The 20,379-nt window shown below is 44.3% G+C and overlaps 1 protein-coding gene across 1 annotated transcript; it reads left to right on the top strand.

Annotated features, from left to right (window-relative positions):
* The first annotated feature begins 5,683 nt into the window (after positions 1–5,683).
* LOC120964492 (mitochondrial metalloendopeptidase OMA1-like) lies at positions 5,684–11,110 on the top strand. The gene is made up of 3 exons (XM_040389225.1): positions 5,684–6,319; positions 10,575–10,660; positions 10,795–11,110. The coding sequence occupies exons 1-3, from the start codon at positions 5,684–5,686 to the stop codon at positions 11,108–11,110; spliced, it is 1,038 nt and encodes a 345-aa protein (XP_040245159.1).
* Positions 11,111–20,379: the final 9,269 nt, after the last annotated feature.

Here is a 20,379-nt window from a genome sequence, read left to right as displayed (position 1 = left end):
CCAAAGTACTCGCAAGCAAGGAGCTACACTACATATGCATGGGTATATGTGTAAAGGGCCATATCAGTGGACTGAACTGCAGAATGCCAGAATAAGAGGGGGATAGCTAGTCCTGTCAAAGACTATGCTTCTGGCCATCTCCATCTTGCAGCATGTAGAAGAGAGTAGATTGAAGTCCTCCAAGTAGCATCGCATAGCGTAATCCTACTCGGTGATCCCCTCCTCGTCGCCCTGTTAGAGAGCGATCACCAGGTTGTATCTGGCACTTGGAAGGGTGTATTTTATTCAGTATCCGGTTCTAGTTGTCATAAGGTCAAGGTACAACTCCGGGTCGTCCTTTTACCGAGGGACACGGCTATTCGAATAGATAAACTTCCATGCAGGGGTGCACCACATAACCCAACACGCTCGATCCCATTTGGCAGGACACACTTTTCTGGGTCATGCCCGGCCTCGGAAGATCAACACGTCGCAGCCCCACCTAGGCACAACAGAGAGGTCCGCACGCCGGTCTAAATCCTATGCGCGCAGGGGTCTGGGCCCATCGCCCATTGCACACCTGCACGTTGCGTACGCGGCCGGAAGCAGACCTAGCCTAGTGGCGTTCCAGTCCAATCCGGCGCGCGCCACTCAGTCGCTGACGTCACGAAGGCTTCGGCTGATACCACGACGCCGGGATACCCATAACTACTCCTGCGTAGATGGTTAGTGCGTATAGACCAAATGGCCAGACTCAGATCAAATACCAAGAACTCGTTATGCGTGTTATGTCGAAGTAACCGCGGACGCCGTCCAGGGCCAGGCCCACCTCTCACCTAGGCGGTCTCAACCCGCCCTGTCGCTACGCCACAAAGATCCACTTGCGGGTACTCCTACGAGCCGACCCGACTTTAGTCACCACCTGTGTCATGTATAGAGTATATAAGTACATACCCGTGATCACCGCCCAAGTGATCACGGCCTGATAGGATAGCACAGCAGACGGACAAGAATGTAGGGCCACTGATGGAAAACTAGCATCCTATACTAAGTATGTAGGATTGCAGGTAAAGGTAGCAACCGTAGAAGCAAGGGCAGGCTATGCATCAGTATAGGATTAACGGAAAGCAGTAACATGCTACACTACTCTAATGCAAGCAGTATAGAGAAGAATAGGCGATATCTGGTGATCAAGGGGGAGCTTGCCTGGTTGCTCTGGCAAGTAGGAGGGGTCGTCAACTCCGTAGTCGAACTGGGCAGCAGCAGCGTCGGTCTCGTAGTCTACCGGAGAGAAGACGGAGGGAAGAAACAGTAAATACAATGCAAACATAAGCATGACGATGCGTGACATGACAATGAGCGGTGCTAGGTGTGTCCTAACGCGGCAGTAGGTGGTATCGGCGAAGGGGGGAACATCCGGGAAAGTATTCCTGATGTTTCGCGTTTTCGGACAGACGGACCGGAGGGGGAAAGTTCCATGTTCGCTATGCTAGGAACGTGTGGCTGACAAACGGACTACGTATTCGGATTCGTCTCATCGTTCTGAGCAACTTTCATGTACAAAGTTTTTTCATCCGAGCTACGGTTTATTTTATATTGATTTTAAAAGAATTTATTAATTTCTAGAATTTATTTAATTATTTAATATATACATTATCCGAAACAGTGTTGCGATGACATCAGCATGACATCATGCTGACATCAGCAGTCATCTGACACGTGGGTCCCACATGTCATAGACTGATTAGGGTAATTAGGGTTAACTAATTAATTAACTATTAATTAAATTAATTAATTAAATTAGATTAATCTAAATAGGGTTAATTAACTAAATTAATTTAGTTAATTAATTAATTAAATTTATTAAATTTATTTTTATTTTTATTTTTTTATTTTTTTTTCGTTCTATGGGCTGGGCCCCACATGTCTGTGGCACAGGGGCCTAACGGGGCGGATCGGTTAGCGGACGCGGGCGTGGGCGTCAGCGCCCGACTGTGCGAGCACCCAGATCGACAGGTAGAGGGGGGGCGCGCCAGCCACGGGCGTGGCGAGGCTGCCGGCGCGCGGCGGGGTAAGGCCACCGCAACAGGGCGGGGCAAGGGGCAGAAGCAAGGCACGGCGGCCGCAGCGCCGTAGTTGGCCGTGGGTATGGTGGCGTCGCCGGCGCAAGGGGTGGGGCGCAGGAACGGGGCGGATGTGGGCGCCGTCCGGCGGGCGCAGCCGTAGGCGCGAGCGCCTCGGGCGTGGCCGGCACGGGTGCGCGGCAGTGAGGCCAAGGGCGTCGACGAGCGTAGCGGTCGTGGGGCGGCAGCAGCAGCCGCAGAGGGCGCCGGCGGGGGCGAAGCAGCGCGGGGCCGGTGGCCATCGGGGACGCCACCAGGGCCACGGCGCGGACGACATCACGGTCGAATTTGGTGATGGGAGCAGAGGGGAGAGGAGGAGCGGGAGGTGCTCGCGCGAAGACGAGCGCGGCGGCGGGGCTCACAATGCCGGTAGGGGAGTGGCAGCGGGGCGCGAGGTGGAAGATGGGGACGACGGGCGACGTGGGTGCAGGCCGGTGGGGAGGAGGAAGCAGGCCGGCGAAGGAGCTCCGGCGTGGCGACGTCCAACGGCGAGGCGGCGTGGTCTCCTGGCGGCGATGGGCGACGGCGTCGGTAGCCTCCTCCTCTCGATCCCGATCCAATCGGGGGAGAGGGGGGAGGAGATATTTTCGTGGGGGGGAGTGGGGGTGTCGGTGGAGTGGGTGGGGGTGATGAGTGGATAAGGGGGAAGTGGGTGGCCGGCTGGGCCTGATGGGTTGGCCCAGTTGGGCCACGGCCCAGGGGGTTTTCTCCTTCTTCTTTTTTTTGTTTGTTTTCTCTTTTGTATTGTCTTTCTTTTATTTATTTGCTTTTCTGTTTTATTTCATTTTAAAATATTTAGGCATTTTATAAAAATGTGTTTATTACACCATATTTACTTATCCAAAATATGGCACCTCCCGAACATTTTTGTTTTAAATTTTGAAAAACTTTTATCGTTGACATTAATTTGAATTTGAAATTTTAAACGGTTTGACCTAACGGTAGATTAGCAACAGTAACTGTGGTGACGTGGCACCATTAGCGTGGGATTACTGTAGCTTGATTATCCGGGCGTTACAGGAAGGAACCTCAAAAACTTTGGGTGGGGCTTGGCAACCCTTGCACCAAGGATGACCGGGAATTTTTCTATGCCTCCACTACTATCACCGTCGGCAACGGCGCCCGAACTCCATTTTGGGACTCCCCTTGGCTTCTGGGGCGCAAACCAATGGACATCGCACCGCTCATCTTCGAGGCCTCGAGGAGAAAAAATTGGAAGGTGCGTGAGGCCCTAAACAGGAGCGCATGGATTCTGTCAATCAACAACAACACTGTCGTTTCCGGCGACCACATCCGGGAATTCTTCACACTTTGGATGCTCATTAATGACTTCCACCTCGACGACCACCTTGAAGATGATATTGTCTGGAAGCACGCGAATGATGGATTCTACTCGGCATCCACTGCATATAAAGCTCAGTTCCTTGGCATGTCGCTTTCCCCTATGGATCAAATGGTCTGGAAAGTTTGGGCACCACCAAAAGTGAATTTTTTTGCTTGGTTGGCTATCCAAAATAGGATTTGGACTGCCGATCGGTTTGCGAAACATGGTTGGCCAAATTGTGGCATGTGCCAACTTTGCAAAAGAGAACAAGAATCGGGCGCGCATCTTCTTTTCAAGTGTCGCTACACGCTCAGGCTATGGAGGTTAGTCATTGAGAAGCTTGGCCTTGCTCACATGGACACAACCGATTGGCATCTTGCGGACTCCGTCAACAAGTGGTGGGACAAGCGAACCAACAATCAAAACCCCAATAGACATGCTATGGCCTCTCTTACCATGCTCGTCTCTTGGACAATATGGAATGAATGAAATGCTAGGGTGTTCCGTCACAAATGTGTGCCACCACCCGTTCTCCTTCACACCATTTTAGAGGAGGCGAAGCTTTGGATCACCGCGGGCGCTAAGAAACTGGGGCATATTATGTTGCGTGAGTAGTTGTCATGCCGTGTGTGGGTTTCTTGTAACACTCTAAACTCTATTATCTTTTGCCTCCGTTTAAAAAAAAAAGATAAACAGCATTGTTTTATCTTGAATGCTTTTACTGAATATGGTGCTCCACTTTTTTCTTATGGACAAGACTGTAACTAGGAAGTGACCACATACACTGATCATATGAACACTGGATGGCTTGAAGAAAACTAGACAAGGTACTTGATGCTGGGAAATTAAATTCTGATTTGGAATCAATTTAACTGAGGATAATAACTAATTTGATTATTTCAAAAGTGTAGTTTGTGAGTTATGGACTGCTTATTGGAACCAAATCTTATAATAGGTTGAGCTATATTTGTCCCATGATATACCGTGCAAATTGCAGGCAAGTACATCCATCAACCAAACATGAGTATAGTGTCTATTTCATGCTACCTGATCTGCTCTCGGTTGCATTTTGACGATAACAAAATGATTGTGATACTTTGTTGGTATTACATGATCATTACGTTGTGCTGATGACAAAATTAACCTTACTTTCTTGTATCATGTTGATTTTGTTGGATATTTTTATCACGTGTCATCTTGTGTAATTAGGAATAATGATATTTTCCGCAGGGAATTAGGAATAATGATTGAATAAAGAACCAGTTTATTTATTTATTTTGAGAAAATAAGAATGGTCACTAAAGAAAGGAAAATGTCCTCCATGTCCTTGATGCTCCAATCAGAGAGGCGGGTAATGGATGGAAGAAGAGTGGGGTTGGGGGCGCGAGGAGCCAGATCCGCCCCACCGCCACCTTTCTGGGGTCCGGCACGGCTTCGCCGGCCCTCCGGTGGCAGCGATGCGGGGGAGGGCGGCGGAGGGGCCTTGCTAGTATGTGTGTGTCAGTGTGTGTGGATGGGGGGGGGGGGGGGGGGTACGTACCGTACATGAACGTGGAGAGCTGTGATCGATTCGATCGACCGTCTCTGAACGAAAACTGTTGCGGCGACTCGTGTACTTGTGAAAGAAAGAAACCCAAACAGACTTATTGATGGCCAAAGGCATGTACTATTTCTTCTTTCTTGAGATCTGGTTTTTCAATGCGCGGTCACATAGGATGAGGGGCAAAAGTGTCTTTTTATGTGCAATCTAACACCATTAGATGAAGAAGGCGAAAGTATCATAAATAGAATACATGAGAGTATAAATTTTAGACTCGGTAATAGATAGGGAGGAAAAAAAAATTCAGTGTCTAATAAGGAAATGAAATTTAAAGACGGGTGTTAAGGAATTCTTTCGTTACTAAATTATTAGTTTCGGAAAACGTATAGTAGTGCTGAATTTCTTTGGGAAGACGTAGAGCAAAGAGACAGATTTCGGATTGAGCTAGCTATCGCAGCCCCGATGGATCACTCTCCTATACGGCTGGGCGGCCGGCCAGTATCATTACTCCGACCCGTCGCTGGACTCCGAGTCGCGACAGGGCCCCGTTAGCCTGGTATAGTATCTATAGCTAGGATATCGTGAGCGATCCTCTCAATCATATACGGTACGAGCAGTAAACTAGTTCCAAACACGACAGGTGAAGAGCCCTACTCGATCGATAGTCCAAATTAAACCGCGCGCGCCTGCAAATTCCCACAGCAGGATCGATCGACCATGAACCGTTTGTGGTGCTCGCTCTCCCAGATGCTCCGTCGCTCGGCCGCCCCGCAGCGCCTGCTTCACTGGTGTTCTTCTTCCGCCCCCCGCGTCACGCCGTCGACTGTGCTTCCTCGGCGGTTCCGTTGGTACCACGACCCTCGGAAGGCCACGGCGGCGACGGCCATCGGCTTGGGCGCCGCGGCGCTGGCCGCCTGCGAGGTCGTGCCCTGCACCAACCGCTGCCACCTCGTCGTCTATTCCCGCCAGGGGGAGCGGGACCTTGGCGACTCCCTGTTCGCCGCCGAGTTGAAGTCCATCCACCGGCATAGGATGGTGGACCCACACCATCCGGATAGCATCCGCGTCCGCCTCATCGCCGAGAGAATCATCCACGCCGCCAACCGCGGCCTCGGCATCTACGACAGCCGTGACGCCCCCTTGCTCCGCGTCACCCGCAAAGGGAAGAAGCCGTGGGCGCCGCAGCCGCACACGAGGCACCTCCATGGGCTCAACGGCAGCTGGGAGCTGGTCCTTGCCAGGCATACTTCCGCCAATGCCATGTACGCGCCCGGAGGCAAGCTTTTAGTGTTCACAGGACTACTCGACTACTTTAAGACCGATGGCGAGATCGCCTTCGCTCTTGCGCATGAGGTACGCTATCTACCCACGCACGCCAATTTAGCTAGATTTCAGTCAGCTGAATTTTTGTCCTGTGGTCAATCGATTTTCTGGCTCTTGGATTGTGCTTTAAGATTTGTGTAGTTTTTTCTTTTTCTGTCATGTTTTGCTGGTGTTATTGGGCTGTTTGGATTTGATTGACACCTACTTTGGGTCAGTCGATTTCGTTCATGGGCTGAATTTCGTGCGTGCATGCTGTTTTTCCATGTGTTTGCTTTTGTTTTTTGCATGTGCAGATTTTTTATTTTTCAGTTGATTTTTTTTTTACGTGTATTTTCAGATGTTGAGTGCGTGAAAATGTATACACGCAAGTACTACATGTAGAAATTACATTACAGCACGGAAACTTCACTCTTATATATTTATTCTACATATTATAAAAAGTGCATTTTGTGCAAATTTTGTGATTTTTTTATTTTCTTTATTCTTTAAGGGTAGTACCAATGCTAATTGTTTTGTGCTATTTTTTTGCTAATTAAATACATTTTTCTATTATTGTATGTATGTATGCACGAAAGAACTATACAATATGTGTGTAAATTATACTAGACTGCTAAAGTTGCATTATTATATGTGTATTCGCTGCATATTATAAAAAGTGCAATTTCATTGCAAAGTTGTGTGCAAGTTTTTTCTTTATTTTCTTTCTTCTTAGTAACACCAATGTCGCTAATTTATTCCCTTTTAGAAAACTTTATTTGTTTTACCATGTTTAGTTTTTAATTCATTTCCTGTTTTCAAGGACAATACTAATGCCACTTATTCGTTCCTTGTTTAAAAACTTTGTTTTTATGTAAAATTCAGTATTATATGTTTATTCTTAAATAACTAAAAAACTGTAATTTATGTGTAAATTGTGTGCAAATTACATCATTATATTTTTAAATTCTGTTCTTCTTAAAGGATGGTACCAATGCCACTATACTTCATTTCTTCTTAGAAAAAATTACTTTTATTTTTGTGTTTGTAAGGAAGTATACACGCAAGTATGATACACCATGTGTGTACATTATAGTAGAGAGAAAAAATTGCACCGTATATGCTTATTTTTGGCATATTACAGAAGTGCAATTTCAAGGCATACTTGTGTGCAAGTTATTTTTAAATTTTCTTTCTTCTTAAGGTGTTTCATTTTCCCCTATTCAGTATTTTGTTTTGTTTTTATATTTTCTTTCTTCTTAAGGGGTTTCATTTTCCCCTATTCAGTATTTCATTTTGTTTTTTATATTTTCTTTCTTCTTAAAGGTATTCATTCTTACATAGAAAACTTTATTGTTTTGTTTTAGTTTTAGTTTTTGTATTTTGTTTTCTTAAAGGGTTTCATTCTTCCATAGAAAACTTCATTATTTTTTTTGTTTTTTATTTTCTTTCTTCTTAAACGGTTTCATTCTTCCCTAGAAAACATCATTATTTCGTTTTGTTGTTGGTTTTTTTTATTTTCTTTCTTCTTAAAGGGTTTCAATCTTCCCTATAAAATTTCATTATTTTGTGTTTGATTTATTTTCTTTCTTCTTAAATGGTTTTATTCTTCCCTAAAAAAGTTTATTATTTTGTTTTAATTTTAATTTTAATTGTATTTCATTTTCTTTCTTTAACAGTAATACATTTATTTTTGCATATTATAGCAAAGCACAATTTTTGTGTAAATTCCGTGCAAATATTGCCATTACTTGTTTTTTATTGCCTTTCTTCTTAAAGGGTACTGTCAACGTTCAGATTTTTTATTTTCTTTCTTCTTCAAGGGTAATATTAAATGCCAGTGATTCATTTTAGCTTAGAAGACTTCATTATTATGAATTTTTTTGTTTCTATTTTTCTCTTTCTTCTTTAAGGGCATTGTCAACTCCACTAATTCATTTCTTCAGAAAACATCTTTTTTATAAAAGTTCCACTAACATATGTTTATTCTTGCATATTATAAAAAACATAATTTCTGTACATATTGTGTGCAAGTTTTATCATTATTCATTTTGTTTCTGAGGGGGTGGTGGTGGTGGGGTCGGTTGATGGTGTAGGGGTGCAACTTGCTTGAGGTTAGGCACAAGGCTAACAGTTTAGCTACATAACAATCGCCTGACTTTTTCGTTTTGGTTCAGTCGATTTTCTTTTTACTCCGAACATGCATTCATGCAAGATTGCCTTTGACTAGCTTTATGCATGGCTACATGCGGTGCCATGCCTTCATGCCTGTATACGCTGCACCTTTTTTTTATCTTTTATTTTTTTGCATGTTAGTTTTTTATGCGCGCGCGTGTGTTGTGTGCCGTGCATATGTGTGAGATTGGGATGTACCATTGATATGAGATATGGTTCAAATTAATTTTTGACATTTGTGTGTGTTTTTTATTTTTATTTTCTTTTTTTTGGTCGGGTTGTTTTTATATGAATGTATAGACACAAGTATTACACAAATGAGTGTAAACCATAAACTGTGAAAAATCATCATTCTTATTTAGTTTTAGTTTTTGGTTTATTGTCTTGGCGAAAATTTCACTATTATAAGTTTATTCTCGCATATTACGAAAAGTGCAAATGTGCAATTGTTTTCATTTTCTTTCTTCTGGAAGGGTAATAACAATGCCACTAATTCATTCTTCCTTACAAAAACTTCATTATTTTGATTTTTTTACTTTTCATTTTATTTTCTTTATTCTTTAAGGGTAATACAGAGCCATTAATCTATTTATTCTGAGGAAACTTCCTTTTCACGGAAATTGCACTATTATACACTTATTCTTACATATTATAAAACACGCAATTTTTGTATAAATTTCGTGTAAATTTTGTCATTACTTTTTCTTTTCTTTTTTCTTCTTAAATGGTAATACCAATGTCACTAATTCATTCTTCCTTAGAAAAATTTATTATCTATTTTATTTTATTTATTATTATTTCTGTAAGGGCAATATCAAAGCCACTAATTCGTTTTCTATTAGAAAACCTATATTTTTTTTAGAAATTTCACTAGTATGTGCTTATTCTTGCATATTTAAAAAGTGTAATTTCTTTGTAAATTGTGTGCAAACTTTGGTTTAGTTTTAGTTCTATTTTATTTTCTTTCAGTTATTATATGTGCTTTCTTGCATGTTATAAAAAAGTACAATTTATGTGTAAATTGTATGAAGTTTTTTCACTATTTGTTTTAATTTGCGTCAGTCAACTATCCCAAATTTAATTTTCAATCGACTAACATGCATGGGTTGTTACTAGATTGAAATGCATTAATTTAGCTAGCATCGATCGATGGGAGGAAGTGCATGTGCGTACAGATACTTAAAATGATGTAGGATACTTTTTTGCAGCTAGTCATGTACAGTACGTGAAATGCATCCATGCATGTGTTTGAAGGCTCCGTCGTCCTCCGATCCAAAAGAAAAAAATAATGAGGAAGAGGAAGGTAGCTAGCTAGCAGTGTTGGTGCAGATACATATGTATGTAGGTTGTGTACGTGCACTGCTCAACGCTGCGCGTACAAATTCCTCAGAAGCGAATTAATATCGCGCGTGACAATGGCCGGCCTGCTCGCCTTGATTTTTTCACGTGCGATCGAGTTAAGCCTTGATGCACAGAGGTAGTTTCGTTGGCTGAAACAGCTTTGGGTCAGTCGACTGACCCACATTAAATTTTCAATCGACTGACCCATAGTCAGTCCCCACGCACGCACCAGCCTAGGTTTATTTTCTACCCCCTCCGTAGACAAATGTAAGACGTTCTGACTGCCGAAACGTGTTACATTTTTTTACCGAGGGAGTAATTCACTAGATGACATCTCGCCTGCGTGTTGCATCGGATATTACTATATGTAGGAGTAGAAACTAAAACTGTTAAGCCATATATATGAAGCAAACGATTGTATGGATCTTTGATCAACATTGTTCATTCTTCTGCAACACTTCGACGCAAACAAGTTGTGTTGCTGAAGTCTGTCGCCCTTTGCTGGTAAATCCTGGAATTGGTCTTTTTTCGTTTCTTTGTTCTAGTTTCGTTTAGTAGTGAACCAAGTTCGCTGTAAAACTAAGACCATGTGGTTTCATTATATGAAATCGGAGGGGAAGCCTCCCTTTTTTGCTCCCCCCAAAAAAACCATCCAACAAGTAGCACCCAAATGTTTGATGCCATTGCGAGTCGCTTTAATTTCAGTTGAGTCTACGATTTAATTATGGAGTATTCGACTTCCAACCTGATGAGATGTTGTTGTCATGTCCGTGATTTTATTTTATTTTTCTAGGTTGGGCACATCATTGCGAGGCACCAAGCGGATATCGGACATAGTGTGTGGTTACCAGACTTCCTACGACGGATCTTCTTACAAAGGTAATGTTCTACGCACCCGAGCCCTTTTCACAGCACCATGACTGTTTATTCCCTCGTTAATATCAACCCATGCATCAAAGTACATTCTGTTAATCAATTAGAAGCTCTCCTGTTTTGCATGTGTATGTACGCAGGATGGAGATAGAGGCTGATCGCATTGGAATCTTGCTACTTGCGGCTGCTGGTTTCCATCCAGACCATGCCCTTGCGGTCGCCAAGAAGTACGCTACAATTGCTGGAGGTTATTCTGTATGGAAACAGATCCTAGATACTACTCATCCCCACCCTAGGGACAGATTGGCGCGTTTATCAGAGATCAAGACCATGGAGGAAGCGTTGGAACTGTACAATGAAGCTAATGCCATGGATAAAGTAACTGAAAAGTATTTTTCCGGTAACCCTGGCATGTCCATCGCGGATGAAAATGGTATTTCAAAATTTGAAAAGTAGATGATACCTCTTGTGGGTCATTGTGGGAATTTTGTTATATTGTATTTGAGGAAGTTTCATCGTATGGAATTTGAGTATGAGAAAGGAAACGGAATATACAATACGATCTATAGTATTTCATTGTTATATAGTTGAATAATTTTGTAGAGTATAATTAAATATTATTTCTCACACATCTTTAGAGAAATACAAATAGTAAAGTTGATGAGGTGGCAAGTGCGGTGATGTGATATGTGTGCATGTTGAAAGAAAAAGAAGTGGAGGGGTTAGAGCATCTCCAACAGCAGCCTAAAACACGACACCAAAAAGTAGTTATAGAGCACCAAAAAATTGGTTTTAAATCACTTGAATTTTTCTTTATGCTTCAACAACAGCCTTATAATAGGGCACCGCTACTCCAATAGCTGCCCTATGGTCACCAAAACATCCAAACCATTGCAAATTTGATCCAAACATGCAAATATTCTAAGTTTTAAGGACACAAACTTAAACATAGTTCGGATACATACTTCGGCTATAAACTACTGCGAACTTTAGAGATTGTCCTGGTCTATGTGGGAGCCCCACTCGTCGTCTCAATGTTCACCTCATCCTCCAAATCGATCTCGATCACCCTCGAGGAGCCAGCCTCATCCTCCTCCTTCTCCTCCTCCTCATCCTCCTCGTCATCCTTCTTCTCCTCCTTCTTGTTCTTCTACTCATACTCCGCTGCGGCCAGCTTTCGATAAGAAAGATTAGTTACACAAGATATATTATTCTTGAACACTTGCTCTAGAAACCAAAGGGAGAAGGAGGGGAGTTGAAAACGACAGAGATAAAGTACCAGCAGCTGCTGTCGTATGTGGAAGGCTTTCTTTCTTCTTACATGTATTGAGCTTGGCGCTCCTTGAGATCTCGGAACAGCCCCCGAAGACTTTATCAATGAATGGATGAAATAAGTTTATCTATCTAAGACATCGTATATAAGGGAAGAAGCCAGCCCCTGATCGAAGAATGAAGAAGCTAGCCCGGCTAGACTTTAAGAGCTCTTGCTCTGCCCATCTGCCTGGCTCCGTCTTGGAGGTCACAGAAAGATACGAAGGGCCTACTCACGTGATGTCTAAGGCGGGGGCGATAGTGTCCGGTGAGTCAAACGTGTCGAGCGTCCGCCATCGTGCATGAGCTCGGCCTAGTAACGACGGGAGTCCTGCTGACAAACGACATAGGAGAGCCCCGGGCTTGGAATGCGAACCTGCTTGGCAATTTTTTTTACTTAGAATAATTTTCGCATTGTAATAGTTATCTGAGTGACATTCGATGAACTAAAGTCTTACTTTTCGTGTATATCATCGAATTTGGCTACGTGCTATGACTCACTCCGATGACATGAAACACTCGGAGACTAAAACACTCCCAACGGGTGGGCTTAGCCATGATCCAGAATTCACCTAAGTTTAAAAAACTCATCCAAGTGGGGACATCCTCCTCACTCGGGGGCTTAGCCGCGATCCAGAATTCGCCTAAGATAAAAATACTCATCCGAGTGGGGACATCATCCTCACTCGAGGGCCTAGCCGCAAACCAGAATTCACCTAAGTTAAAAACTCATCCGGGTGAGAACATCATCCTCACTCCGAGGTTTAGTCGCGAAATAGAATTCCCCTAAGTTAAAAATCCATTCGAGTGGGGGAACATCATCTTTACTCGGGGGCTTAGCCGCGAACCAGAATTCGCCTAAGTTAAAAACTCATCCGAGTGGGGACGGGCTTAGCCGCGAACCAAAACTCGCCTATGTCAAAAACACATCAGCAAATAAAGCAAGGATTCAAACATCCGACTAAAACTTCGATCTGTCCAAAGTTGTCAAAGCAAAAGATCAAGTATGTGAGCTCCAAGCTCATTAAGGTTTAGTGGTTACATACAACCTCTCGGGATATGATACGTCTCCAACGTATCTATAATTTTTGATTGTTCCATGCTATTATATTATCTGTTTTGGATGTTTTATATGCATTAATATGCTATTTTTATTTTTGGGACTAACTTATTAACCTAGAGCCCAGTGCCAGTTTCTGTTTTTCCCTTGTTTTTGAGCTTCGCAGAAAAGGAATACCAAACAGAGTCCAAACGGAATAAAACCTTCGCGGTGATTTTTCTTGGACCAGAAGACACCTAGGAGACTTGGAGTTCAAGTTGAAAGAGCCATGAGGCAGCGACAAGGGGGGAGGGCGCGCCCAGGGGGGTAGGGCGCGCCCCCTGCCTTGTGGGCCCCTGGTGACTCCCCTAACCTAGTTCTGCCTCCTATATATTCACATATATTGCCAAACCACCAGAAGCATCCACGAAAACAGTTTTCCACCACCTCAACCTTCTGTTCCTGTGAGATCCTATCTTGGGGCCTTTTCCGGCATCCTGCCGGGGGGGGGGGGGGGGGTTCGATCACGGAGGGCATCAACATCAACTCTATTGCCCTTCCGATGAAGCGTGAATAGTTTACCACAGACCTACGAGTTCATAGCTAGTAGCTAGATGGCTTCTTCTCTCTCTTTGATTCTCAATATCATGTTCTCCTCGATGTTCTTGGAGATCTATCCGATGTAATCTTCTTTTGCGGTGTGTTTGTCGAGATCCGATAAATTGTGAATTTATGATCAACTTATCTATGAATATTATTCGAATCTTCTCTGAATTCTTTTATGCATGATTTGGTTTCTTTGTATTTCTCTTCAAATTATCGGTTTGGCCAACTAGATTGGTTTTTCTGGCAATGGGAGAGGTACTTATAGCTTCAGGTTCAATCTTGCGGTGTCCTCACCCAGTGACAAAGTAGGGGTAGCGAGGCACGTATTGTATTGTTGCCATCGAGGATAAAAATATGGGGTTTACATCATATTGCATGAGTTTATTCCTCTACATCATGTCATCTTACTTAACGCGTTACTCCGTTCTTTATGAACTTAATACTCTAGATGCATGCTGGATAGCGGTCAATGTGTGGAGTAATAGTAGTAGATGCAGGTAGGAGTCGGTCTACTTGACACGGACGTGATGCCTATATTGCATAGTAATTGCCTTGGATATCGTCATAACTTTGCGCTTTTCTATCAATTGCTCGACAATAATTTGTTCACCCACCATATTATTTGTCTTCATGAGAGAAGCCTCTAGTGAAACCTATGGCCGCCGGGTCTATTTTCCGTCATATTAGTTTCCGATCTACTATTTTGTAATCTTTTATTTTCAGATCTATAAACCAAAAAACCCAAAAATATTTTATCTTTTGTTTAGTTTTATTTATCTATCTCTGTCAGATCTCACTTTTGCAAGTGACCGTGAACGGATTGACAACCCCTTTATCGCGTTGGGTGTAAGTTGATTGTTTGTGCAGGTATTGGTGATTTGTGCATTCTTCTCCTACTGGACTGATACATTGGTTCTTAACTGAGGGAAATCCTTATCTCTACTTTGCTGCATCACCATTTCCTCTTCAAGGGAAGAACCAACGAAAGCTCAAGAAGTAGCAGGATACCGAGGCAACACTAGTGCAAAATCGGGCTTTAGTCCTGGTTCGTAAGGGCCTTTAGTGCCGGTTCAGGAACTGGGACTAAAGGGTGGGGACTAAAGCCCCCCTAGTCCCGGTTTATCATGGCCCGGTACTAAAGGCCCACCACGTGGCACGAGCCCACGCAGGGGGCTGGGGGACCTTTATTCCCGGTTGGTAAACTAAAGGAATATTTTAAGAAAAACTTTGAATTTTTTTGATTTTTTTCGATTTTCAAATTTCTGAATTATTTGAAAATTTAATCTCTAGTCACCACTCATCACTGCTCAAGGTGGGGCACTCCTTCCAAATCATCTAACTTCCCGACCGGTCACCCGTCCTCTAACTGCTCCAGCCTAAGCACGCTTAACTTCCGAGTTCTTTTTCCCCTAGTTTCCAAGTCTGCACTTGTTGTTTTGCTGACAATAGTAAGATGTCGATCCTATTAACCCTCAGGAGTTTAGCTTGAGCATGAAATCACACGTTTTACCGTTTGAGTTTGAAACTATTATTCTAAAAACAATAATTATTAAGTAACACTAATATTTCTTGAATAAGTAGTTTGACCATAGTTTGACCAGACTTGACCAAAATTCAAAAAAACTGAAATAATTTTTTAGTAACACTAATATTTCTTGAATAATTATTTAGTAACACTAATATTTCTTCAGTAAGTAGTTTGACCACAGCTTAACCAGATTTAACCAAAATTCAAAAAAACTGAAATTTGAGCATAACTTTTTTTTTCCTTTCAGAATATGAGGATTCTAAAAATTTGCAAAACGGCCTACCGCGGTCAAATCGGAACCGGCTTTTCATGCGGAACATTTTGATATATTAACGTTCTTTTTTGACATCATATGCAAAAGTTATAGTCTTCTACTTTTTTACAACACTTTTTTGCAAAGTATGTCTAAAATTATGTTTTTAAATTTCCCTATCTAGTAGATGTAGTAACATAACTACATCTTGAAGGATTTTAATTTTTGAATTTTTGATCATTTTCTTTTGTTTTTTTTTTCAAAATTGAAATGACAATACGAGGGGGGGGGGTAGAGTTTGAAAATTGCCCTTTAGTCCCGGTTTATGTCTCCAACCGGGAGTAAAGGTTAGACCCCTTTAGTCCTGGTTTGTGACACAAACCGGGACTAAAGGTCTAATCTATAATCCCGGTTTGTGTCACAAACCGGGACTAAAGGGACTCGTGGGGCCCTGACCTGACACCAGCCTGCCACCACCCCTTTAGTCCCGGTTTGTGACACAAATCGGGACTATAGGTACACAACAAACCGGGACTAATGATGTCCGCGCCCTAGCCGTTGGAACCGGGACTATTGGTCACATTAGTATCGGGCCATTATCAAACCGGGACTAATGGGGCTCACGTAAAGTCGTTTTTCTACTAGTGCAAATTCAGTCGGGATTAAAACATTTCCAGCCCCGCATGGGCGGACCAACAAATGTGTCTAAGTCGATGTCGTTTGTGATCCAAGTGGCGGCCTTGATGAACGTTTTCATGAAGTCCTTGAACCTGGAATTTTTCTTGTTGACGGCCTTGAGGGACTTCAGCTTCTCTTCGTCCACATCCTTGCAGTGGTCACGAATGTGTGAAAGCGCCACGTCGACTTCGCAGCGAGCCGCAGACATCTTCCATGATTGCACTCGGCTAGGGATCGCCTTCAATTTTTTCATCATGGACTCTAGGCCACTCTGAAGCGTCTCCTCTGAAAGCAATTCCTCGTCGATCTTCTCCATGGCGAGCTTCAGACGCTCTATTTACGTTACTGCATTTTTTGATGCGGTCCTCCTGTCGGAGGATTGCCAATGCAGCGTTGTTCTTGAGGAGCAGCATTGAAGGATTCAGTTATTTCTCGATCCTCTCGGTCTCCAGCTTGGCATCAACATAGAATTCTGCACACGGAAACAAAGCGAAGGTTAACATCTCCAGAGATCCCGAAGTAAATGAAGCTCACTTGGCTAAACATCATACCTTCGAGCTTCTTGGTCATCTCTCTTCGAGCTCAACCTTCTTTTTGAGGAGCTCGGCGACCTGGTCGCTCAGCTTTTTCCTCTCCTCCTCGAAAGCACTCGCATGGGTATTGCACTTCGTCTCCCACTTGGCGTACTGTTTCTTGAGCTCAACGATCTCGCATTTTCATCACCTCAGCATAAGCCTTTAGGGTCTTGCTCTCCTCCTTGAGCTTCTCGACTAACTTCAGCGAGCGCTCAGCCGCTTTAGCCTTTGCATTCGCGTCTTTCCAGACCTCTGCTAGCTTGCTATCCTTTGTCCTCCAGAGCGTGCTTCATGGTTTCTAAAGAAATACAGATCCAGAGCCTCTTTACAAGTTGGGCATTCTCACTATAAACATCTGCTAAAGCGAGTTTATTCGGATCAAAGGGAAAGAAAGCTTTGATGAGTAGTCGGATAGCGAAACTAGTCTCCCAAAGTTTTTTTTCCAACCGGGCTCACACCCCTTTCCATTAATTTTGCAATCAACAGAAATACATCAGTCTGTAGCATCAGTTCACCAACATGCACTAACTAGGCAACTTACCAAATATGAAGCTAATACCAGCAAAAGGAGACTGAAAGGGGAGGAGCGAGCTGGTGCATCGCCAGGGAACCCACCGCGTGATGACCCTGAAACGGACCACCAGCTATGGGGCGAAAACTTGACGACACAACAAACTAGCAACCAAACAAACGACCGTCTAAGGAACAAGACTCCGCAGAACCGGGGCCAAAAGACAACAGTATCGATCCAGCGGGCATCAAACCCCTGTGGATGAAAGGCCAAGCAAGAAACCAGGATGAACTAGCCGGTCTGAATACCATCACCATCTGCCAAAAGAAGCCTGCCTCGCGAGAATGATCTATCCACCAGAGCAGCTGCCACATGTGCCAACTGTAGGGAATCGTAGCATAATTTAAAAAAATTTCCTACGCTCACCAAGATGCATCTATGGAGTCTACTAGCAACGAGGGGAAAGGAGTGCATCTACATACCCTTGTAGATCGCGAGCGGAAGCGTTCCAATGAACGTGGATGACGGAGTCGTACTCGCCGTGATCCAAATCACCGATGATCGAGTGCCGAACGGACGGCACCTCCGCGTTCAACACACGTACGGTGCAGCGACGTCTCCTCCTTCTTGATCCAGCAAGGGGGGAGGAGAGGTTGATGGAGATCCAGCAGCACGACGGCGTGGTGGTGGATGTAGCGGGTCTCCGGCAGGGCTTCGCCGAGCTTCTGCGAGAGAGAGAGGTGTTGCAGGGGAGGAGGGAGGCGCCCAAGGCTGTAGGTTGCTGCCCTCCCTCCCCCCCTTTATATAGGCCCCCTGGGGGGGGCGCCGGCCCAGGGAGATGGGATCTCCAAGGGGGGCGGCGGCCAAAGGGGGGGAAGGGGTGCCTTGCCCCCCAAGGCAAGGGGGAAGCTCCCCCCTAGGGTTCCCAACCCTAGGCGCATGGGGGGAGGCCCAAGGGGGGCGCCCCAGCCCACTAAGGGCTGGTTGCCTTCCACTTTCAGCCCACGGGGCCCTCCGGTATAGGTGGCCCCACCCGATGGACCCCCGGGACCCTTCCGGTGGTCCCGGTACAATACTGGTAACCCCCGAAACTTTCCCGGTGGCCGAAACTTGACTTCCTATATATAATTCTTCACCTCCGGAACCTCTCGCGACGTCCGGGATCTCATCCGGGACTCCGAACAACCTTCGGGTTTCCGCATACATATATCTCTACAACCCTAGCGTCACCGGACCTTAAGTGTGTAGACCCTACGGGTTCGGGAGACATGCAGACATGACCGAGACGCCTCTCCGGTCAATAACCAACAGCGGGATCTGGATACCCATGTTGGCTCCCACATGTTCCACGATGATCTCATCGGATGAACCACGGTGTCGAGGATTCAATCAATCCGTATGCAATTCCCTTTGTCAATCGGTGTGTTACTTGCCCGAGATTCGATCGTCGGTATCCCAGTACCTTGTTCAATCTCGTTACCGGCAAGTCTCTTTACTCGTACCGCAATGCATGATCCCGTGACTAACGCCTTAGTCACATTGAGCTCATTATGATGATGCATTACCGAGTGGGCCCAGAGATACCTCTCCGTCATACGGAGTGACAAATCCCAGTCTCGATCCGTGCCAACCCAACAGACACTTTCGGAGATACCCGTAGTGCACCTTTATAGTCACCCAGTTACTTTGTGACGTTTGGCACACCCAAAGCACTCCTACGGTATTCGGGAGTTGCACGATCTCATGGTCTAAGGAAAAGATACTTGACATTGGAAAAGCTCTAGCAAACGAAACTACACGATCTTTTATGCTATGCTTAGGATTGGGTCTTGTCCATCACATCATTCTCCTAATGATGTGATCCCGTTATCAATGACATCCAATGTCCATAGTCAGGAAACCATGACTATCTGTTGATCAACGAGCTAGTCAACTAGAGGCTTACTAGGGACACGTTGTGGTCTATGTATTCACACATGTATTACGATTTCCGGACAATACAATTATAGCATGAATAATAGACGATTATCATGAACAAAGAAATATAATAATAACCTTTTATTATTGCCTCTAGGGCATATTTCCAACAGTCTCCCACTTGCACTAGAGTCAATAATCTAGTTACATTGTGATGAATCGAACACCCATTGCGTCCTGGTGTTGATCATGTTTTGCCCTAGGGAGAGGTTTAGTCAACGGATCTGCTACATTCAGGTCCGGATGTACTTTACAAATATCTATGTCTCCATTTTGAACACTTTCACGAATGGAGTTGAAGCGACGCTTGATATGCCTGGTCTTCCTGTGAAACATGGGCTCCTTCGCAAGGGCAATAGCTCCAGTGTTGTCACAGAAGAGAGTCATTGGGCCCGACGCATTGGGAATCACCCCTAGGTTGGTAATGAACTCCTTCATCCAGACTGCTTCCTGTGCTGCCTCCGAGGCTGCCATGTACTCCGCTTCACATGTAGATCCCGCCACGACGCTTTGCTTGCAACTGCACCAGCTTACTGCTCCTCCATTCAAAATATACACGTATCCAGTCTGTGACTTCGAGTCATCCAGATCTGTGTCGAAGCTAGTGTCGACGTAACCCTTTACGATGAGCTCTTCGTCACCTCCATAAACGAGAAACATATCCTTAGTCCTCTTCAGGTACTTCAGGATATTCTTGACCGCTGTCCAGTGTTCCTTGCCAGGATTACTTTGGTACCTTCCTACCAAACTTACGGCAAGGTTTACATCAGGTCTGGTACACAGCATGGCATACATAATAGACCCTATGGCCGAGGCATAGGGGATGACACTCATCTCTTCTATATCTTCTGCCGTGGTCGGGCATTGAGCCGTGCTCGATTGCACACCTTGCAATACAGGCAAGAACCCCTTCTTGGACTGATCCATACTGAACTTCTTCAATATCTTGTCAAGGTATGTACTCTGTGAAAGACCAATGAGGCATCTTGATCTATCTCTATAGATCTTGATGCCTAATATATAAGCAGCTTCTCCAAGGTCCTTCATTGAAAAACACTTATTCAAATAGGCCTTTACACTTTCCAAGAATTCTATATCATTTCCCATCAATAGTATGTCATCCACATATAATATGAGAAATGCTACAGAGCTCCCACTCACTTTCTTGTAAACACAGGCTTCTCCATAAGTCTGTGTAAACCCAAACGCTTTGATCATCTCATCAAAGCGAATGTTCCAACTCCGAG

Source organism: Aegilops tauschii, chromosome 5 (assembly GCF_002575655.3).
Source record: "Aegilops tauschii subsp. strangulata cultivar AL8/78 chromosome 5, Aet v6.0, whole genome shotgun sequence".
Taxonomy (NCBI): Eukaryota; Viridiplantae; Streptophyta; class Magnoliopsida; order Poales; family Poaceae; genus Aegilops; species Aegilops tauschii.
This window is presented reverse-complemented; position numbering and strand designations above follow the sequence as displayed.

Bases quoted from the DNA above. Each gene is read 5' to 3' on its own strand.
- LOC120964492 (XM_040389225.1), top strand. From the start codon at position 5,684: ATGAACCGTTTGTGGTGCTCGCTCTCCCAGATGCTCCGTCGCTCGGCC. The intron at 6,320-10,574 runs GTACGCTATCTA...TTATTTTTCTAG, and splicing joins CCTTCGCTCTTGCGCATGAG to GTTGGGCACATCATTGCGAG. The intron at 10,661-10,794 runs GTAATGTTCTAC...GTATGTACGCAG, and splicing joins CGACGGATCTTCTTACAAAG to GATGGAGATAGAGGCTGATC.